Below are 21,679 nucleotides of genomic sequence, written 5' to 3'. Positions count from 1 at the left end.
GAGAACTGCCAACTACTCTGAAAATACGGACACTGTCAACGGTGGGAAACTGTGCTGGGATGGGTTGACGCCTGCACAGCAGCCTGCAGCTCGTGGCCTACACGGCTGAGGAACACGTGTGCAGAAAAGCATGTTTGCTGTTTGCTGTTTCGCACGTCCTGATGCTCAGCTAGTTCTCCACAGGCTGCCTGACGGCACCTGCTGGAAGTTTACATTAAAAACGTGAAATTCAATCTCTCTCTCTAACGCTCCCACTCCTACCTTAATGAATGGCTCTGCTCCTTCTGTGCTTCTGCGTGAGATCACCCTGTCCTGCAGGTTCCCTGCCCCCTGCACCCTTCTCCGAACTCTGAGTGACGGAGGCAAAGTCCACGGGGCTGGGGACCGACTCAAAGCCCCTCTGATGAAGGAATCAGAACACAGATGGCAAAAACTGGTGGCCTCCACCAGGGCTGAGGGCGCCGAGCCTTTGATTTTCCTGGCTGAATAAACACCCATTGGTCACTCCGCTGGCCTCTGCCAGCACGCGGGGAATTCCGGCAAGGGACTTCGCGTTGGAAACCTGTGAGCGCCCAAGGCCTCGTGTGCTCTTTACTCACTGTGTGTTGATGACGAGTCGATCCCACTGGCCTTTAATATCGTCTTCTGAAGGCTGCTCTGTAATGTAAAGCCCGTCAAATTCCAATTTCCGAGCTACTTCCTTTTCGCGCTTAAAAATAACCAGCGGGACCTACATTTCAAAAAGAAACGTATTAAATTACTTTACATGTAAATTACTTTAGATGTACTGGCATCTCCTGTGGTCACAGTCCTCACAAACCAGCTTTAGGAGAGAAGCATTTCCCGTGTTACTTCCGGGAAAGTAAAAATGGAACGAAAGTGAATCAGCTATATTTAGGAAAAAGCATCGCAAGGCCTTGGAAAAACAAGAGAGAGAATAGATATTATATATACACGTGTTTTTAAACACGGAAGTTCATAAGTAACTAAGTCACTTTTAAATAATAAAGAGAATAAGGTTACAGAGCAAAACTGTTTTTCTTTGGCGTATTATAGATGCATACGTATGGTGGCAGCAGACACGGGGGCAATAAAATTCACTAAGGGCAATAACCACTCACTAAGCTTCCAGAATGCATGCTTTTACAAAACGCAATTTCATTTGAGAAATCTCTTTAATAAACCCCTGCTCAGCGTGACCATGTTATTGTGAAATCATTTTAATTTCAACATCAGGAAAACTCTCTGTCTGCTTTTCAAGATGTCTTCAGCACATACTGACGCCCTTTTCCTATGGACAGACTTGACACAGAAAAGAGGCGGACATTCCAGAAGCGTCTGCGAACACCCCCCTGGCCCCGGAGGAGGTGGAGCGGGGTCTCGAGGAGACAGCACGCTAGCCTTCCGCCCTGGCCCTGGCCTGCAGAGGCTCTCGGGCTGCACAGCAGAGAGCAGGGCTCTTGCTCGGCAAGATGAAGAGCTTCCCAGGAAATGCGCAGCCCTGGGCACTCAGGCTCCCTCCCGGGTGCGGTTCACCCGATGACACTGCTCCCCGCAGGCGTCCTGGGAGCCGCATCACCCCCCGGGGGAAGGGAGACAAACTGGGAAACCTTTGCGCCCAGGGTGGCAGCAGAGATTCCTGATGTCAGAACAGTCACCATGACGGCGAGGCTCCAGGGTGCGTGCCTACAATCCTAACATGCGGGGCACTGCTAGGGAGACAGTGCCTGGCCCTTCCGCAGGGTCGTTACAGGCGAACGGGCCACTGTGTGTGAAAGGAAGCTCCAGTCAGACCACCCCAGGCCAGGCCCCCGCCCCCCCCCCCCCCCCCCAGGGCAGCCTGCAGTCGCGCCTGGTCTGTGTGGAGTCCAATGGCCAGGCCCCCGGGCGCAGCCAGGACAACCGGCCGAAGCCAGTGTTGCAGAGTGAGGCTGTGCCTGCCCCGTGTGTCTGCCCCGTCGATGTCCCCTCGGCGGCCCCTGCTCCCTCCCACCGTCCACAGGTGTGGGTTTCTGGAACATTCCGAATAAGCCCCGTGCATGTCATTTCCATCCCAGAAGCGGCTTACTTTCAGGCAGTAGTAGCCGATGATGCAGAAGAAGGAGATGACGGTGTGCAGCACGGCCAGGATGCGCAGCGTGGGCTCCATGTAGCCGCTGCTCTCCTCCAGCACGTAGTGCACCGCCAGCACGCCGGGCGCGTCGTCCCCGCCGTCGTCCGGGCTGCTGACTCTGGCGCTTTCACTTGCGCTGCGAGGGGGCAGCTCCTTGCCTTCAACCACAGAAGAAGTGGAGACCTGGTTCAAACCAGTTAGAGTGCGGTCAGTTCTCTCCCTCTAAGCGTCAGCGCCAGCGAGAAACAGGAACCAGCCTTCTCCGCAAATGGCTGGGCGTGAGGCGAGGGCCCTGCACAGGGCAAGGGTGGCTCTCTCCACCCCTCCTCCCTGGTCCTCGGGGGATGTTCTCAGAAGCTTCTGGGACAGCAGATCACGAACACGCTTGTGCCAATCCTTCTACTGAACCAAGAGTAACCAGGATCTGCGAGTGGGGGAACTGAGATGGCTCAGCTGCCTCTCAAGGACCAGAGGAACCGCATGTCACCCCTGAGCCACAAGTGAGCTATGCGCATGGGCGGGGAGCATGCAGCGAGCCTCTGCGGAATCGCATCTCACTGAGCTGCAGGAAGGACTGTCTCCGCCTCACAGCCAGGGACGTGCTCAGGGTGGGGCCTGTGACATCTTTACATCATTCAGGCTGTCGGTAGCATCGCACTGGTTATTAAGACCAAGAAGTACGTACCTTATAGAAGAGCAAGATGAAGTTGATTGCAAAGGCCACAAATAAGGCCAACATTCTCATGTTGTAAAAGTTGCGAGCAAAATAGTTCTGAAGGTGAAAAAAATGAAAAGGTCACTGAATCAAGAGACTTGAAATTTGGAGACCATTAAAGAAAGCATTCATTCATTTACCCAAACTACTTCCTGAGCCCTAGTGCGTGTCAAGCCTCATTCTTGAGACTGTGCACACCACTGAGTTAGAAATCCGTGCACCACGGAGGAGACACACCCACAGGCAGAACGTCACCTCAGGGAATGCTCTCTGCAGGCTTAGGGAATGGGGTGCGTGAGCAGAGGCCTGAATGCCACCGGGGAACAAGTCAAGAGAACAAGTGGGGACCAAATGTGTGTCAGAGAGAGAGGAGCACGCAGGGGCAGCCCCGAGGTCAGAGCAGTGGGAGTGCCAATGAGGACAGAAAGGAGGAAGCCTGTGGGGGAGGGAGTGTGGGAGGGGGCGGGGTCCGGGTGAGCTAGAGGGAGTGACGTGTGTGTGGGGTCTGTGATCTCCGGGGCCTCCAGGGGGGATGTGCACAAGAACAGAATCACTGCTGTAGCATCATTCCCTCGTCTGTGAAGTGTGGATAAACCAGAACCTTCCTCATAAGGGTTCACTATGAGGATTAGATACGACAATAGAGGAGAGTTTTTGAGTCTTGTTATCACGGTTGGAATTATTTTTTTATTCCAGGAGGATCTGAAGAGGGCTTGGTGCCCTCCGTGGGTGGACTCCACGCATCTGGCAGACAGAGCTGGGGAGGGTCACTGCTGGACTGGACTGGAGGTGGAAGGGAGAGCTCAGAGATGGTAACTTCTGGGTTTGGGTCTTAGCACCTAACCAAGCGGCTGGTCCCACTTTCTGAGCTGGACAGAACCGGACAGAAGTGGGTTTGAGGAAAAGGCTCTGGGAGATCAGCACTTGCTTTAATGTTAAGTGGGAGGCGTCGGCACGGTGCCCACATGGATGTGCCAGGGGCCATGTCACAGGCACCGCGTCTCCTGTCCCTCTCCGGGCACACACGCCTGCTGGTGGTGTCCCTTCCACAGGGGACTCCGCCTTCACTGCCACAGGCCCCTGGGCCGCGGGGGCCAGTCACGCCGTTCACCCTGGTGGGTGGACCGATCAGCGAGGCTGGGCAAGTCACTCTGGACAAAGTCCTGGGGACATTGGGCTTGAGGTGACCATGGCCAGCCTGTGCACGCAAACCGGTGAGCAGAGGAGCCACCGTGCAGAGAGGGGTCTGTCCCTGCTTCCCACAGGCGGCTGACACATTCCTAGGAACCACGGGGCTCCTGCAGGTGTCGCTGAGCCCACTCGACCCCTTACCCCACACCCGGCCTCACCTGCAGCCTCCCCTGCAGCGGGGCACCTACCGCAACACCCAAACTAGCGACCACCCAGAGCTTTCTAGAACACGTTTATGTCAGAGTACTCTGTACTAAACAACACAGGGAGGCACAGACCGCTGAGAAAACCTCATTAAAACCTACTACCACACACATATCTGCCTGAAGTACAGACATGTCCCGTATGTGCACCTAAGCAGTGAGAACATTCCATCACGGGACGGTCACTTCCCTGGCAGGTGGTCCTGCAGTGAGCCTTGGGTGCACGCCCAGACCCGTCCCGCACTCAGTGGGGAGACACCAGATGCGGCAGCCACCACGTCCAAGGTCTCGGGCTTGTGCACGTGTGCAGAGGTCCTGGGTCCGTCCTCACGGAGCAAACCAAACGCACCAGCAGGTGGACTTGGAGCCCACGAACACTGCGGAGCCCCCGTGAGCACGGCCTCACCATGTACCACAGCAACGTTCATCCTGAGGGCTCACCAGGAGCTTCTGCTGGTAAGCGATGATCTTCTTCCAGAACACGGACTCGGGGGCCTCGGGCTCCCCGTATCTGTGCGTGTGGATCAGCCGCAGCTTCTGCCGGCCCTTCTCGTCTTTGGCCTTTTCTTCTTTCTCTCCATCTTCTCCCCTGGGAACAGACGAGTAAACATAAGCCAGCAAAAGACGAAAGAACTAGCAGGCTTTGTGCCAGAATATACAAATGAACACACATTTAAATCATAGCATCATTGCTGAAAACGTTCTCCTCCAATGAACTGTAATGTTCAGAATTTCGGAGTCGGGGTTGGATGTCTGGGGCCCCGGCCTCCTGTGGGGAATTCTGTGAAGTTCAGGTCTACGGGGCCTCTCACAGGCTGCAGTGTCTTTGTGCCCGTACAGCGCCTCCCCTTCCCACTGAGCAATGACAGCGCACTGGAAAGAGACTAACAACGAGACCCCCAGCCGGCCTCACGTCTGAATTAGGATTTTAACAGTCAACCTTGAACAGTGACTCATCTTCAGGACCTAATGTCAGAGACATGCATTTGGTTGTTCCTGTATATAAAGGACGTCAGGATGTTCATGCTACATATGACAATGGAATTAGAAGCACTAAAATTTGATACCTAAAACCCCTCTAGCTGCAGAATACCAGTCCTCCATGGAAGTGTATTTATGCAGATGAACTCATATTCAAAACGCACGTATACATAACCCACCTAACCTCGCCCACAGGAGGTATAGCTAACGTTTTTAAAACGTGTTTTTATTGATTTCAGAGAGGGGGAGGGAGAGAGAAGAAACGTCAATGATGGGAGAGACCCGTCGATGCGCTTGCTCCCGCATGCTGTTCCCAGGACAGAGTCACATGTGCCCTAAACCAGAGCTGGCCCTTGGCTCTGGGCGGCATCCCTGCTGCGGGACACACAGGGCGATGGGACCGAGGACAAGGCTGGCCTGGCCCCAGGCGGGCGGCGCCCACACTGATGCCCCAGCACTGAGCCTGCCCCCGGAGAGGACAGCGGTCTCCGTTCTGTGCCCTGGAGAGAGAGCACGAGCCACAGGAAAGCACACGTACTCAGCTTTCTCGGGTTCCGACTTGTTTTCTTCTTTTTCTACCTTCTCTTCCTCTTTTGTCTCCTGTTCCTTGAAGGGAAGGGAAAGAGCAGCAGGTCACACACCCCCTTGGGATGGGTTTAGGGGGCCCTGTGCCAGGCGCCATAGGGTGACCTCTCAGTGACCCCTACCTCGGTGGAGCCAGCACTTGCGCTTCCCTTCCACACGCTCACCCCCAGGGCGGCGGGTGCCACTCCGGGCGCCTCCCCTTTCCTCTCATTTCCTCAACCACCTGCTCGAATTTCACGCACCCTCAAGGCCAACTAGTCCCACTTCTCAGGTCTGCTCCAACCACTGCCAACACCACCGCCGCCTCCTTCACGCCACGCGTGACCCTGCCGCCCACCAGCACGGAACGCTTCCCTAGTTCTGTCAGGAGCGTTCCCTGACGGCCAGCGGCAGACGCGTGGCGAGCCTGGGTCGAGTGCCTGTGGACGGAACCCGTTTCGTTGCCTACCGTTGTCTGGGTGAGCACTCGGGTTCACACCTGCTAGTGAAGATAACTCAGTAGCTTGTAACGGATCTCCAGAGGCCAGCCCTGCTAACCAAAAGGCCACTCTCTCTGGAAAGTCAGGGCCGTGCTGGACCCGCTGCAGCGCCAGCCTGGACGCCCACCGACTCACAAGGGTGCCCTGGGCCCCAGAGCTGCCCCGACGGGCTCAGTTACCTGCACTTTCTCTGGCACCTCGGGAACGGGGTCTGGGTTGCTCATGAGGTCGCTGAGGCCAGCGTTCGGGTTATGAGGGATGAGCTTGTACTGCCCCCCTTCCCGCTTCAGATCCAAGCCGAAGATGTCCGAGAGCAGGTCGCTCTCCTCCGTCAGCTCCTTCAGGTCGGTGAGGTCCTCCGAGGGCAGGGCGGCCTCCAGCGGCTTCCGCTCGCCCTCCTCCCCGTCGCCCCGCACCTCGTCCTGCGTGGGGTCCGGCATGTCGGCCAGGAGCTCCGCCACTCTGATCTTCTTGGCGCCCTCCACCAGGCTGCCCCCCAGGAGCAGGCTGCCCACGATGCGGGAGAAGCCGCGCAGCACGCTGGCCACGACGTGCAGCAGGCTCGCCAGCGCCCCCCAGTAGGAGGAGAAGAGCGCCGTAACCATGTCCCTCACCGTCATCTTCTTCACCTTCTTCATCTGCTTCTTCAGGCTCTTCAGGCTGAGCATGCGCAGGAGGGTCAGCAGGTTGTACCTGAGCGCCAGCAGGGCCGAGCGCACGGTCAGAAGGGAGAAGAAGCCCGTCCTCGGGCTCTGCTCCTCCGGCTTCTCCTTCTCACTCTCCTCCTTGCTGGCTGACCGCTCGTTCAGGTCCGACTCGGAGATCTGGGCCGCCAGCTGCATCTCGAAGATGGTGTCCTCGCAGAAGTTCACGAAGAGCTCCATCTTCTCTTTCTCGCCGCCCTCGTTGACCACGTCGAAGATGAACTGGCGCTTGGACTCCTTGACCTGCGGCTTCTCCCACTGCGTGCGGCTGGACTCGCTGATCTCGAAGTACACGCGCTCGATGCGCTTGGCGCTGCCCATGATCTCGATGCGGCCCAGGAAGGGCTGGAAGTAGCGCAGCACACTCTCCGCCAGCTCCAGGAAGGTCTGCAGCCGCGAGTCGTTGGGCATGTGCTCCGAGAGGTTCGTCAGCAGCACGGCCACGTTGAAGCTGATGTCCTTCGCCGGCTCGTGGAAGCGCTTCACGAACTCCTCGTAGTCCAGGGTTTCGTTTTCGTCCGTCTCCGCACAGGACAGCAGGAACTCGGTTTCCGACGGCGTGTAGTGCTTGTGGCTCTCCATCGCTTTGTGGAAGTCCCTCTTGGAAATGACGCCCTTGCCATCGGGGTCGTATTCCTTAAACGTGTCAGATGATGTCAAGTCCTTTAGTTTTAAGAACATGTCGAAGAATTTGAGGATCATCTCCACGTTGTTGGACGACTCCACAAGCATGTCGACCATCTGCTTGCCGATGGTCCCGTTCACGACGTTACCTGCAGGCAGAGAACGGCACTGATTCACAGTGAGCACCGTCCGCAGGGAGAGCAACAGCACAGGCCCCCCAGCCCCGCGCCAGGCGCAGCCCCGGGCACCCTCCAGCGTGTGAGCCCAGGAGTCAGACAGTCACTGTAATTACAAACACGCGCAACACCGTACTGACTCACAACCAGAGGGGAGTTCTGGAACAAAAGCCAGCCTTTCCCCCTCCAGTTGGTCATGTTTTGGGATAAAGAAAATGGGCATTATATCCTAAAGCCAGAAACTGAAAGCCAGCCTCGTATTAACAATAAAAAGGAGCATCCACAAAGCCCTTTAGGGTGGAAAAATCATTCCTCATAGGCAATGTCTCTTCTTAAACACTAACTTGAGGAAAGGTTATAAAGCCCCAATAAACCCGGCATCTGGGGGTGGAAGTTTCGTTCTGTGCAGCATGCTGAATAGTGGTCCTTAAAGTAAAAGAGTAAAGGATCGGGCTGTGCGCAATGTAAACCTATAAATGCAAACGAACACGAAGCCGAGACTACCTTCCAACATGGACAGCAGCATGACCACCATGTCCTTCTGCAGGTCCATCAGTTCTTTCAGGAGCTCGATTTGACTGGAATCCTGGAAAGGGCGACACGTGGCATTGGAGACAGTCGGAGCAAAGGCAGCAGGAACACGCGTGTTCCCCCGGAGGGCGCTGCTCCCCCCACGGCGACCCCTCCCAGCATCACAGGACCAAGGAAACCGACAATCTGTGTTTACTGGCTTATCCTTAGAGCTACTGTTTCTCTTTGACTTTCATGAAGTTAATTTTCCTGCTAGGGGGTGAATGCCTCTGTGTGGGCCCCATACGCAAACCCCTCCCTTCCACAGGGCCTGGCAGATTTCAAATCCGTGTCCACTTATCTGCAGGGAGGAGGGGGCTTCGGTGAGTGTCATGGAGACGTGGGTCCACGAAGGGTTGCAAATGCTCAACACTGGGGACTAAACTCTTTCACGTCTCCTATAGTCAAGTCTTCAGTATCTTTTATTCTCAAATTTGAATGATAGCTCTCGTCTATTCTCAGCTTGCATCAAATTATTAAAAAAATTTTTTTTAAATCCTCACCCTAGGACATGTTTTTACTGATTCAAGAAAAAGAGGGAAGGGAGAGAAACATTGATGTGAGAGAGAAATATTGATCAGTTGCCTCCGACCGGGGATAGAACGAGCAACCTGGGTATGTGCCTTGGTGCATGGGACAATGCCCCAACCCACTGAGCACTGGCCAGGGCGCATATAATTCTTCATTTAAGAGAATGTTTTTAAATGGGGAGAAAAAGACGTATGAAGAAGCCAAGAAAGGTGATGTTAACAAGGGAAAGCTGCCTCGTGTGCTGGTGACTGCTGTCCCCGTCGGCATTTAGGAGGGCGGGAGGCGGTTCCTCTACCTGGGACAGCTTCATCTGCATGTGGGCAAACACGTGGAGGAAGCCCACGACCGCGTCCCAGAGCCGGCTGTGGGCCAGGCTCTGCTGGTTCCCGGTGCACGGGCCCTACAGGGAAACAGACCAATGGTGTCATTTCTGATAACTTCATTGCCAAAATGAACTGGACAACAACAGAGGCAAAATCAACGTATCTTATCACCAACACGTCATCTGAAAAAGAGACCCCAAAATGTAAGATGGACGGTGACGATAGGGTGCCCTTAGGAGACAAGAACTCACTCACCTGTCCTACCACACCTGTCCCTTGCCACATTCAGGGATGCGGCTGTTATTTTACATACCGCCCCCCGCCACAGCAAGATTATGCTCAGTCTAAAGAAGCAAACTACCAACCCCTCCCTCCTTTTTGTCCTCAGCGCGGCCCCCTGACGCAGAGGCATTGCTAACCCCGCCCATGGAGAAGGTAGGAAGGAGAGAGGACAGACTGGCCGCCTCCAAGAAACAGCAAAGTGTGGCTGGTTGAAAAAAAACACCCAGAATTTTATAAAACCTTTTCAAAATTTGCAGGTTAAGACAAATTTAGCCTAAAGAGAACATAAAACAAATCAATATTTAAGAAAGATATCTTCCTCATAGTATTTGGAATTTTACCTATATCATACATGATTATCTATACCAGTGGTCGGCAAACTGCGGCTCCCGCGGTTTGCCACTCTGTTGACTAATGCGTTTGCCGACCACTGATCCATACCAATAAAAGGGTAATATGCTAATTAGACCAGCTATCTTCCAGACAAAGCCACGGTGGCGGGGGCCAAGGCAGAGGTGGTTAGGGGCGATGAAGCCAGCAGGGGAGGGCAGTTAGGGGCGATCAGGTTGGCAGGTAGAGGTGGTGAGGGGCAATCAGGCAGGCAGGCTAGGAGCCAGTGGTCCCAGATCCCTGCTTAAACCGGCAGTCGGACATCCCTTGAGGGGTCCCAGATTGGAGAGGGTGCAGGCTGGGCTGAGGGACTCCTCCCCTCCACTGTGCACAAACTTCATGCACCGGGCTTCTAGTATTATATAATTACACACATACACACATACACACACACACACACACACACACACACGAAGTTGTTAAGCACTAGTCTCTTTTTTTATAAAGTCTCCATGGCACTTCCTCACTTTTCCTGGAATGTGGTCAAGTGGTTTAATGCCCTCCTCCCCCTCCCTTAATGCCTGCTGAGAGCTTAGTATATACACCAGGCCCTGGAGAGAACTCAGTCAACACCATGGGCCACGCCCCAGGAGTTAAGGATCCCTCAGTCTGCCAAAGGGTAAAGCAAGTCGTTCCGTGTAAATTCACATCTCCACCTAACCTTGTGATCATCATCACTGGCTAAGGATCTACAGACGAGGTCAATCAGCAATGGGACGGTGACAGGAAAGGGCTTTTATCATATTGCCTTTTCCCATGGGATTCCAGGGTAATCGGTGGGCTCCTGTTTTCTTTCTTCCTCCAAATAGCAGAAGTGGGTGAATGTTTACCTGGATATACTCGGTGAGAGTGTTAAAGACTTGTTTTGCTACTTGAATTGCTTTGGAGAAGTTCCGCTGTCCTTGCTCATCGATCACGTCTTTCCCGGAGTAGTACCAATAGAAATCGCTGATGGACTCCTGGAAGAGAGGCAGGGGTGGGGTGGGGGAGAGGGACATTGTGAAGCCAAGGCTGACCTGTTCGGCTCTGAAATCTGTCACAGGAAATCATTCTACAGAACAGATTTGGAAGTGCCCAGAAATAATATTAGGACAGCTGAAAAGATCAGACCTGAGCTCATTAACTTTAAGTATCTAGGTGGTTTGAAAGCCTCTCTTCCCCATTCCTGAGAATGTTCCAAATACTCTGCCCCTATTCACCTACCAACTGCAAAGGGAGCATAGCATGTCAGGGCTTTACAAAATGAAAAGAACATTTAAAATGCCATCAAAGCTAGAAAACGTGGGGGAAATCCGCGCTGGTAGAAAGCACATAATGAGGAAAGTGGAGCCAGGATGAGAGACAGGGCCAAGGTGGCCGCTCCCCTGAAGGCTCGGTCAGAGACGGATCAAAGGCGAAACGTCTGCTAAGTCCTGACAGGAGACCAGCCCGGAGAGACACGCAGCCTCACAGAGGACCCGCGTGTTATCTCGGCCAAGCAGCCCCTCTAGCTCGCCACGAGGCGCGAGGCCCCGTACCTGCACCCGCAGCAGGTAGTCCACGGTGGAGATGATGATGTTCACGGTGGTGTTGTTGCCAGTCTGAGTCCTCAGGTAATTCTGAAAATCTGTACGAGATCAAACAATGTTATTACCTCTCATTCCAAAGTATAAAATGACTTGTTATCTGAATACCTCCACCCGCAAATGATGTCTCCAGCAAAATCCCTGTGGCTAAGAGCAGTTTTAATATGAAGTAATTCATAGTGTCCATAAAAAGTGAGGGACCCCCCCCCCCAAATAAACCCACCTGGGAGCTTCTCAGAACTAAAATATTCCATTTTTGTCTAAGAGGGGGCTGACCGTTTCCGATCCCTAGCTCTGGAGCTCTGGGCATGGGGATGGGACAGGATCCCCACCGCTTAGGAGGCAGTAATTAGATGACTCACGGTCCTCTGCTCCTAGGACTGCGCTCAGTGACGGGGAAGAGAGGAGCGTCCCACCCAGCTTCTGCCCTCCCGGACGCACGGCCGTAGGGAGCCGGACCCATAAACAGGGCAAGGAGCACAGCACTCGAGGTGATGCTGTGGCACCGTCCCCGGCACCAGGGGCCCAGAGGACACCAAGCTCCCTACGGAGATCTCCCCCGTGTGTCTTTCTCCACCGGCCACCTGTCTTCTCCACATCAGAACAACTGACTGGAACAGTGAGATGGCTACAAAGGTCTGCCGGGCAGTGAAGCACCACAGAAGGCGGGACGTGGTCCTCTCACGTGGCACAAGCTGGGGCTGAGCACCCCCTGCCTCACACACCTGAGTTGTGTCCCTCACAGAGCAGCTGCAGGAAGCGGAAGAGGTCGCAGGTGAACTCATCGTCCTGAAGCACCTTCTCGCCTGCAGGGAAGTCCAGACGTTAACCCCCGAGCGAGCATGTCCCGTGCCTCCTCCATCGCCCCGCACGTCGGGCCAGCACCGTGTGACCGGCCGCAGCCACAGGGCAGCCCTCCTCCAGCGGAAGCTCATGAGACCATATGCTTGGCAGATGGAAGCCCGTTTTCGTTGTCAGAAAAGAGCCTGTGAACCTTGACACCCAGGTTTCTCTCTGTTAAAAGGAGCAGCATGGGCTTGGCAACACTGCAGGAGCAACCTGCAGGTTTAAACTCCGGTCCTCACCTTCTAATCTGTGCTAGATGTGGACAGGAATGAGTGCTGCACCAAGGGCCAGTGTTCAAGTGCCATCTGCTGACGCTGCAGCAGGGGGAGCGCATGTGCTTGTGGGGAAGGGGGACTGCACCAAGGGCTGTCCTTCCACCTACATTTCAATTTAAATGTGTCTTTACCACAAGCCACTTCAAAAGCAGAAACACAAAGACACGAACAAACAAAAACCAGCACCACACACTGCGAGCTGATTTTCAGAGCAAAAAGGGTCAGTGAAGAAAATGTTCAACATATGAGCGTTCAACATATAGTTTAGGAAGAAAAATGACAAAAAGTGTCGTTTGGCAAGTGGATGAATGTATTTATATATCTAAAAAACAACAACTTCTCAGACCGGGGGCACTGCAGCTGAGAGAGCTGCGATGGTGCGTGTGCGCCTGAAGGACAGTGACGATGACAAGACGTTTTCCTGCATGTGCATCCTCAGAACACCTGCGTGGGTGCTGCTGGGGTTTTCTGGAAGGCAGCTCCCAATTCAGTTATTGTACAACTGCTCTTTGGTGACGGAACCTACACATTCAACTGCTGAGCACAAGACAAAACCACACCGGAACGGCAGCGGCCTTAGAATACGTCTCAATGACTGTCTTTTAAATCCAGCAAGAAACATGCACTAATTCTTTTTCCTGCTGCGAGAACAAGAATATAGAGAGATAGAGAGATTAGTTCACTCTAAATTATTTCAGAAAGGCCAGCAGACTACCAACGGCAGGTGGGAGGAAGTTTATTCTTTGTAGCAAGATTGGCTTAATAGAAAAACCAATGTTCCAAAACTAATATATTGATAATTCCAAACCAGACCAAACAAAAATAGATAAACATATACAGGCTTACCAAAACTAAGTTAATTTAAAAATCAAACACAAAAGAATAAAAACAAATCAAAACAAAAAATATTGGAGATGTTTTTCTTAATAAATACGAAAATAAGTGTGCAACAATAGTTATTTTTGCTTTCACTGTACCATGCGCTCATTTTCTAGTTTATATATGCATCTACTGATAGAGAGAAAAACTCTAAGATTATGTGAGTCGTTTTTGTGCACATGTAAATTGTGACCAGAGTTATCTAAACAAGCATCACTCTTTCATTTCCTTCATCAAAGAATTTGCGCCTGCAAAGATGCCTGGGTCCGTGAGATACAGGACAGCTGCTGGGAGGAGGCAGCAGGCCGCGATGTCTGGGGGACCTGACAGCCTGTTGGCGGAAGCCATGTTCCTAATGTGTTCATCCATGCGCTTTCTCCTTTTGTGGATAATTCTCTAATAGGGGTCTTTTCCTACTACCCAAGCAGGGGAAGGCCACCGACAGTAGGTAACAATAAGATTGGATTTGGGTGTGACCTGCATGAGTGACCAATTAGGGGTTTTAAATGAGTCACATAAGCATTTTGTCCATTTAAAGAAAACCTGTGTCTCTCTGTATTGAAAAGGTAACTGATAGCTGATTCGTTTCAGGAAAGAATGGGGAACAGGTGACCTTCTACTTTAAGGAATCCATACCTGATCCTTCCTTGGTCACCATTCTAACCCATACCTGATCCTTCCTCGGTCACCATTCTAACCCATACCTGATCCTCCTTCCTCGGTCACCATTCTAACCCATACCTGATCCTCCTTCCTCGGTCACCATTCTAACCCATACCTGATCCTTCCTTGTCACCATTCTAACCCATACCTGATCCTTCCTCGGTCACCATTCTAACCCATACCTGATCCTTCCTCGGTCACCATTCTAACCCATACCTGATCCTTCTTGTCACCATTCTAACCCATACCTGATCCTTCCTCGGTCACCATTCTAACCCATACCTGATCCTTCTTGTCACCATTCTAACCCATACCTGATCCTTCCTCGGTCACCATTCTAACCCATACCTGATCCTTCCTTGTCACCATTCTAACCCATACCTGATCCTTCCTTGTCACCATTCTAACCCATACCTGATCCTTCCTCCATCACCATTCTAACCCATACCTGATCCTTCCTCGGTCACCATTCTAACCCATACCTGATCCTTCCTCGGTCACCATTCTAACCCATACCTGATCCTTCCTCGGTCACCATTCTAACCCATACCTGATCCTTCCTCGGTCACCATTCTAACCCATACCTGATCCTTCCTCGGTCACCATTCTAACCCATACCTGATCCTTCCTCGGTCACCATCCCAAGCCCTTCAGCTTTGTTCTGCCGCTCAAAGGCGTTCAGGTCTAGGACGCTGCAAAAACAGGGAGAAACGCACTCAGAGGACTCAGAAGAGCAAATGTCTGGAAACTGTGTATCTTAAAATGTGAACCAACGTCAACATACACTGCAAACGCGCCCCAGTTCAAGGCCCACCAGCCCCCTTCCTGGTGGCAGACGAATCTCTCCCCGCGCCCACGCTGAAGTGACCCCTGTGAAGTCTAATGTGAGCCATCATGGGCTCCGCTAGAAGCACATTATAAAGTTGGCAGACACATTTAAATATAATTATAATGACTGTGTTTTCCCAGGTGGAATAGCTTATTACACTAAGTGTGTGCCAGGGGCCTTGGTCAAATACTGTCTGATTTTAAATGCTGTAAAATTAGAAAGTAATTATCATAAATTAGTTAGTTGAGGACCATTTGTTTAGGAAAAATGAGAAATGGTGTATAAGCTCCCAAATAAAACTAAGTAGAATTTTCTTTTTTCTTTTAAAAATCATGCACCACTCATATTCAAGGGATGCAGAAGGCACAGCAATTCCCCCAAGCCCCTATATTATGCACAGGGAGGATTGTTTTAACACATTATTAATATCGAGTAACTTAGTAATTAAAATATTATTAACACATAACATCAAAATAGAAAATAAGACAGTAACTTCCGCCCCCCTTTAAATATTTCATCGTTACATGTTCTTCTGTGTTAATTATTGTCCACAATGTAAACACTTAGAAAGATACCACCTCTGAGTTAGAATAGAAACAGCAAGTGGGGGCTCCCTGCATGACTGCATGCGGGCTCCCTGCGTGACTGCATCAGGGGCTCCCCTGCGTGACTGCACCGGGGCTCCCCTGCGTGACTGAACCGGGGCTCCCTGTGTGACTGCACCGGGGCTCCCCTGCGTGACTGCACCGGGGCTGCCCTGTGTGACTGCACCGGGGCTCCCCTGCGTGACTGCACCGGGGCTGCCCTGTGTGACTGCACGGGGGCTCCCCTGCGTGACTGCACCGGGGCTCCCCTGCGTGACTGCACCGGGGCTCCCCTGCGTGACTGAACCGGGGCTCCCTGTGTGACTGCACCGGGGCTCCCCTGCGTGACTGCACCGGGGCTGCCCTGTGTGACTGCACCGGGGCTCCCCTGCGTGACTGCACCGGGGCTGCCCTGTGTGACTGCACCGGGGCTCCCCTGTGTGACTGCACGGGGGCTCCCTGCGTGACTGCACCGGGGCTCCCCTGTGTGACTGCATCAGGGGCTCCCCTGTGTGACTGCATGGGGGCTCCCCTGCGTGACTGCACCGGGGCTCCCCTGCGTGACTGCATCAGGGGCTCCCCTGTGTGACTGCATGGGGGCTCCCTGCGTGACTGCACTGGGGCTCCCCTGCGTGACTGCATCGGGGGCTCCCCTGTGTGACTGCATCGGGGGCTCACCTGTGTGACTGCATCGGGGGCTCCCCTGTGTGACTGCATCGGGGGCTCCCCTGTGTGACTGCATCGGGGGCTCCCCTGTGTGACTGCATCGGGGGCTCACCTGCGTGACTGCATCGGGGGCTCCCCTGCGTGACTGCATCGGGGGCTCACCTGCGTGACTGCATCGGGGCTCCCCTGCGTGACTGCATCGGGGGCTCCCCTGTGTGACTGCACGGGGGCTCCCCTGTGTGACTGCACGGGGGCTCCCCTGTGTGACTGCACGGGGGCTCCCTGTGTGACTGCACCGGGGCTCCCCTGCGTGACTGCACGGGGGCTCCCCTGCGTGACTGCACGGGGGCTCCCCTGTGTGACTGCACGGGGGCTCCCCTGCGTGACTGCATCAGGGGCTCACCTGCATGACTGTATGGGGGTTCCCCTGCGTGACTGCATCAGGGGCTCCCCTGCGTGACTGCATCAGGGGCTCACCTGCATGACTACATGGGGGCTCCCCTGCGTGACTGCATCAGGGGCTCACCTGCATGACTGCACGGGGGCTCCCCTGCGTGACTGCATCAGGGGCTCATCTGCATGACTGTATGGGGGTTCCCCTGCATGACTGCATCAGGACTCACCTGCGTGACTGCATCGGGGGCTCACCTGCATGACTGCATCAGGGGCTCACCTGCATGACTGTATGGGGGTTCCCCTGTGTGACTGCATCGGGGGCTCCCCTGTGTGACTGCATGGGGGCTCCCCTGCATGACTGCATCGGGGGCTCACCTGCATGACTGCATCAGGCCCGCAAGGCTCTGGAAGAAACCCACGTCCTTTTTCTCCTTGAGGTAGTCAAGCATTTTCTGCAGTAAACACATAAACCACAGGGCCACTGAATTCAACCCTTGTTTATTGTTAAGAAAAAAAGCAACAAAAACACGCTTTCTCTTCTGTAATAAAGATAAAATATTCAGTGCATACAGGTATCCTTTGTCGCCACTGGTTGAAGTTACTAAGATTTCAGCCCAAATTATGTCCAACTTTTAAACAGAACATAGTTCAAAACTGTGTTGGGAAGTGGTTTTTCTCATTTCTCGGGAGACTAGAAAGAACTACAACTGAAATAATTCCTGGAATGTGACAAACAGTTATCCAACGAGGCCTCGGTAAGAACCTACTTTGCCAACTGGGTGGTGTGAACCGCAGCCCGTGGAGACACCACGTCCCCCGGCAAGTCTCTAAAGGGAGGTAGTGCCCATACACTGTTTTAACACATTATTAACATCGAGCAGTTAAGCGCACCGAGAAGATACTTGGATGCTGGGAAAGGTGACTAGAAAACGAAGACATATTTACACAGAAAATGAAATGTCGCACACATGGCAGTGCTTTGAGGATGGCTAAAGGAGTTCAACAGGGGGACTAGGCGGCCCATGGTCTGAAAAGAGCATCATGGGAGCGGCTGAGAGACTTACCTGCTGCACTGTGGAGTTCCCACCATTGAGGATAGCAATTCCAAGTTTCAAAGTAGCAGCCACCATCGGTCCAGTTTCACCTTAAAAATATAAAACCAGTGTTCCTTACCTCATTTCATCTGCTACATCCATGTATCCTACCCCAAAATGTGCACTTTTAAAATTCTTACCACCTCTACAGATCTCTATCATGGTGAAGAGGGCCGGACTGACGTATGTAGCAAAAAATATTTTAAAGTGATAATGTATATTTGCCATCAATGTTTTACAAAATTCTGTGTAATACAGACAAAACTGAAACTATATGAGGACAAAAAAAAGAATATGAAAAAAACAACTGATTTTGAAATACTCAGACAACAGGGTGGTGAACGCCTGGGGCAGGGTGGGAACCAGGTGGTGGGAGGCAAGGGAGAAAAACGGGGGGACACCTATAATACGCTCAACAATAAAGTTTAAAAAAATAAATAAATAAAGGACTCACTTTAAAGGTCTCCATTTATATCAAGGGTCTGCAAACTGTGGCCTGAGGGCCAGCCAGCTCGTCACATTTTTGTAAATAAAGTTTTATTGAAACACAGCTACGCCATTCGCTTACGTAGTGTCACTGGGCGCTCTCCTGCTGCCACAAACATTTCCCTGGCCTTTCACAGGAGACGTTCCCCCACCCGAGTCACATGAGCAGCTCCTGAGTTGTGTCACAACAGAATTTCCAAAACTTCTTGAGCAGAAATAAAACATCTTTAAATTCGACTCCGAAACAGAGTCACGACTGGACTGTATAAACGAGGGCTCAGCTCGCATTTGTTGTCACTGACCTGGTCATGACCCAGAGAAGCAGGCCTGAGTGAGTGCGTGAGTGGACCTGAGGGAGCTGGGGCAGGAGGAGGAGATGCAGGGGGAGGAGATGCAGGAGGAGGAGATGCAGGAGGAGGAGATGCAGGAGGAGGAGATGCAGGAGGAGGAGATGCAGGAGGAGGAGATGCAGGAGGAGGAGATGCAGGAGGAGGAGATGAAGGAGGAGGAGATGCAGGGGGAGGAGATGCAGGAGGAGGAGATGCAGGGGGAGGAGATGCAGGAGGAGGAGATGCAGGAGGAGGAGATGCAGGAGGAGGAGATGCAGGAGGAGGAGATGAAGGAGGAGGAGATGCAGGAGGAGGAGATGAAGGAGGAGGAGATGCAGGAGGAGGAGATGCAGGAGGAGGAGATGCAGGAGGAGGAGATGAAGGAGGAGGAGATGCAGGAGGAGGAGATGAAGGAGGAGGAGATGCAGGGGGAGGAGATGCAGGAGGAGGAGATGCAGGAGGAGGAGATGCAGGGGGAGGAGATGCAGGAGGAGGAGATGAAGGAGGAGGAGATGCAGGAGGAGGAGATGAAGGAGGAGGAGATGCAGGAGGAGGAGATGAAGGAGGAGGAGATGAAGGAGGAGGAGATGCAGGAGGAGGAGATGAAGGAGGAGGAGATGCAGGAGGAGGAGATGCAGGAGGAGGAGATGCAGGAGGAAGAGATGCAGGAGGAGGAGATGCAGGAGGAGGAGATGAAGGAGGAAGAGATGCAGGAGGAGGAGATGCAGGCGGCGGGCCGAGGGCTCACCTTTGCTGGCGCTGATGGTCTGCAGCACCATCTCGGCGGCGCCGCGCTCATGCAGCCGGGCTTGCTGGTACAGAAGCTTCTGCTTCTCCATTTCTTTTTCCTGAACACAAACCCCAACCGGTTATGTTGTGGCGACCAGTCGGCAGGCAGCTTTCCAGTCACCACATTTCAGTCATCTCCATGTATGGGCTCTATGACAACATTATGGACCATTTCAACACCGACATTGTTATTAGACAGAGGTTCACATAGTCAACTCTCGGTTTTATTTCAACTGGTTCATCAGGATAGAGTTGCTCAATTTTAATGATTTGATTAGTCCAAAGCCTGTCCCATAGTTTTGAAGTAGCTGTACTTCATCATTGAAACTTGCACTTTCTGAATTACACATCTGTGCATAAGTTTCCCCATTTTGAATAATCTCCGTGTCATGGCCATAACTTGATACTGCTCAGCAAAAGGCTCGAGTGCAAGGTATCACTGAATGACAGAGAAACGCTGACTGAGACGAGTTGGAGTTTAAGCAAAATTGAAAGCTGATATGGATCAAGAGTAGGCTTTGCCTAAGTCGGGACTTAGGAGACATCTCCCCAGTGCCCCCCAAGAATAAAGCCATGTGCCTTTATATTTTGTATTCTCTGGCGGCAACAAACAATGCTGCATGGTGTTGCTGGGGCAATATGGCTGGAGTTGGCTCGGTTCCACTCAAACTACCACTGAAAACATAAAGAAGAAAATAAGGGGAAAATATAAAGGCACAGCAAAGTCAAGACTGAAGGATCGTTCACTGGAGCGGCCCAGTCGCTGGAGAACTGAGACGGCCAAGCAGTACAAGTTGCAGAGTGGACGTTGCATAGAGCCCTGTGACAGCGAGCCCATCGATGGCGCGGGAGGGAAGCTTAGTCAACGGGACATGACACGCTCGACCAGCGTCATGTCCATAAACACAACGGCCAAAACATAGGTGACCTCAGAGCAGGAGCTGCAGCAGAGGGACCGCTTTGCTGCCATAAACTTTCCATCCGAAGTACGGAATAGACACTGGGAGATGGAAGAGGTTTAAAAAATGAAGGCTTGCTGGTTACAGAATATGAAAAATAAAGGAAACTAAAAGGAGGGGGGAAGAAATGGGCTCAAACGAATGATAAAAGAAACCTTTAAACCAAAAGCAACCAACACAGACATCAAGCTGTTACCAGAGAGTGCTCGCCGATGCTGGCAAAATTGGCTCTTAAATCTTTGATAATATCGTGCTGCGAAAACAAAATCGATCAGGGTGGTTTTTTTTTCACACTATCATTAGAGCTCCTGCGGTTAAATGTTTATTATTTTTTTCTTAAGTTATGTGATAGGCCTAAATGGAAGCGGAGGAAAGAAAAACAGGCAGCTTTGCTTTGTGGCAGCCATGCTGACATCTAAAAGGTTTGCCTTCATGTTTAAACCTCTTCCTGTGAAGTCAAAAACAGAACAGAAACAAAGCCACACAGACACACAAACCATATCGTCATACAACACAGCTTTAGAAACACTGAAAGAAGCCCCCCGTCTGCTCTCTGGGTGGTGTGGAAAGAGGAAGCAACATTTGATTCTTCCTTTTAGACCCAACAATCTTTCCTGCCCTGCCGTGGCCAGAGCGATTCCCGGGATGCTGCTGCCCAGGGTCACTGACGCCTCTTGGGAGTGTTTCGATAAGACAGTGATAAGAAATTAGTGGCGGAGGAGCTGCCCTGGCTTGTGCATCAGCAGAGGCAAGGCAGTTAGGAGATCAATTCTTTCCGGACCCACAGGACATGGAAAGAGAGTCATGAGGACACCCTGACAACAGGACAGCACACCATATATTCTTGAGGGAAAAACAATAACCTGTCCCCAAAGTAGGGAGAACAGCTCAAAGTTCTGCCAGAACAATTTGTACAGTACATTCTAAGGTCCCAGAATCCTTTGCGGTAACTAAAGTCACGTGGATGGATGTTAGGAGGATCAAGAAATAGACAGGATGTCAGGTTGTCTTCTTTAAAAAATAACCCCCCTGGGCAAAGGTCACCCTCACCTTTCTTCCATAGCATCTACATTTCTATAATGATAACGACTTCGGGAGTGATGGGGACACTCATGTGAAGTCACATATTGAACTGAAAAAAGGTGAAGTGATCCAGAGGCAGGAAGGGCCGAACCTCCCACGGAGGGTCAGGGCGCCTGAGTTCCCGCTGGTGGGTGGGTGGGGCTGTCTTCTCACAGCTTTCAATACCTTTCAGGCCGTGGACAAGGCTTCTCAGGTGTAATTTAACCTCGTCAATGGAAATTCTGTCCCAACATAAAAAAATAAAACCTTCACAGCTAGACCACAAGTTTTCAGACAATAAAATGATGGATTAGGTAGGGAAAAAAATACTTTCTTTTCAAATTTACTGCAGACCTGTTTATGTTTTTTTTAAAAAATACGTTTTTATTG

The 21,679-nt window shown here is 52.3% G+C and overlaps 1 protein-coding gene across 1 annotated transcript in view; it reads right to left on the bottom strand.

The window, feature by feature from the left end:
- Window positions 1–21,679, bottom strand: part of RYR2 (ryanodine receptor 2) — a 203,519-nt gene that overhangs the window by 11,796 nt on the left and 170,044 nt on the right. The window contains exons 81-95 of the mRNA XM_080651042.1: window positions 19,228–19,327; window positions 17,635–17,714; window positions 16,946–17,022; window positions 14,714–14,787; window positions 12,158–12,238; window positions 11,385–11,473; window positions 10,698–10,826; window positions 9,168–9,272; window positions 8,276–8,357; window positions 6,447–7,744; window positions 5,742–5,809; window positions 4,664–4,811; window positions 2,799–2,885; window positions 2,069–2,296; window positions 600–730 (exon numbers count right to left, since the gene is read on the bottom strand). Of these exons, the coding sequence (XP_080507168.1) occupies window positions 600–730; window positions 2,069–2,296; window positions 2,799–2,885; window positions 4,664–4,811; window positions 5,742–5,809; window positions 6,447–7,744; window positions 8,276–8,357; window positions 9,168–9,272; window positions 10,698–10,826; window positions 11,385–11,473; window positions 12,158–12,238; window positions 14,714–14,787; window positions 16,946–17,022; window positions 17,635–17,714; window positions 19,228–19,327 (2,777 nt within the window). The remainder of the gene's footprint in view (window positions 1–599; window positions 731–2,068; window positions 2,297–2,798; window positions 2,886–4,663; window positions 4,812–5,741; window positions 5,810–6,446; window positions 7,745–8,275; window positions 8,358–9,167; window positions 9,273–10,697; window positions 10,827–11,384; window positions 11,474–12,157; window positions 12,239–14,713; window positions 14,788–16,945; window positions 17,023–17,634; window positions 17,715–19,227; window positions 19,328–21,679) is intronic.

Source organism: Plecotus auritus (genome assembly GCF_963455305.1).
Source record: "Plecotus auritus genome assembly, chromosome: 14".
Taxonomy (NCBI): domain Eukaryota; kingdom Metazoa; phylum Chordata; class Mammalia; order Chiroptera; family Vespertilionidae; genus Plecotus; species Plecotus auritus.
Note: the sequence above shows the minus strand (reverse complement) of the source record. Positions and strands in the feature narration are given on the sequence as shown.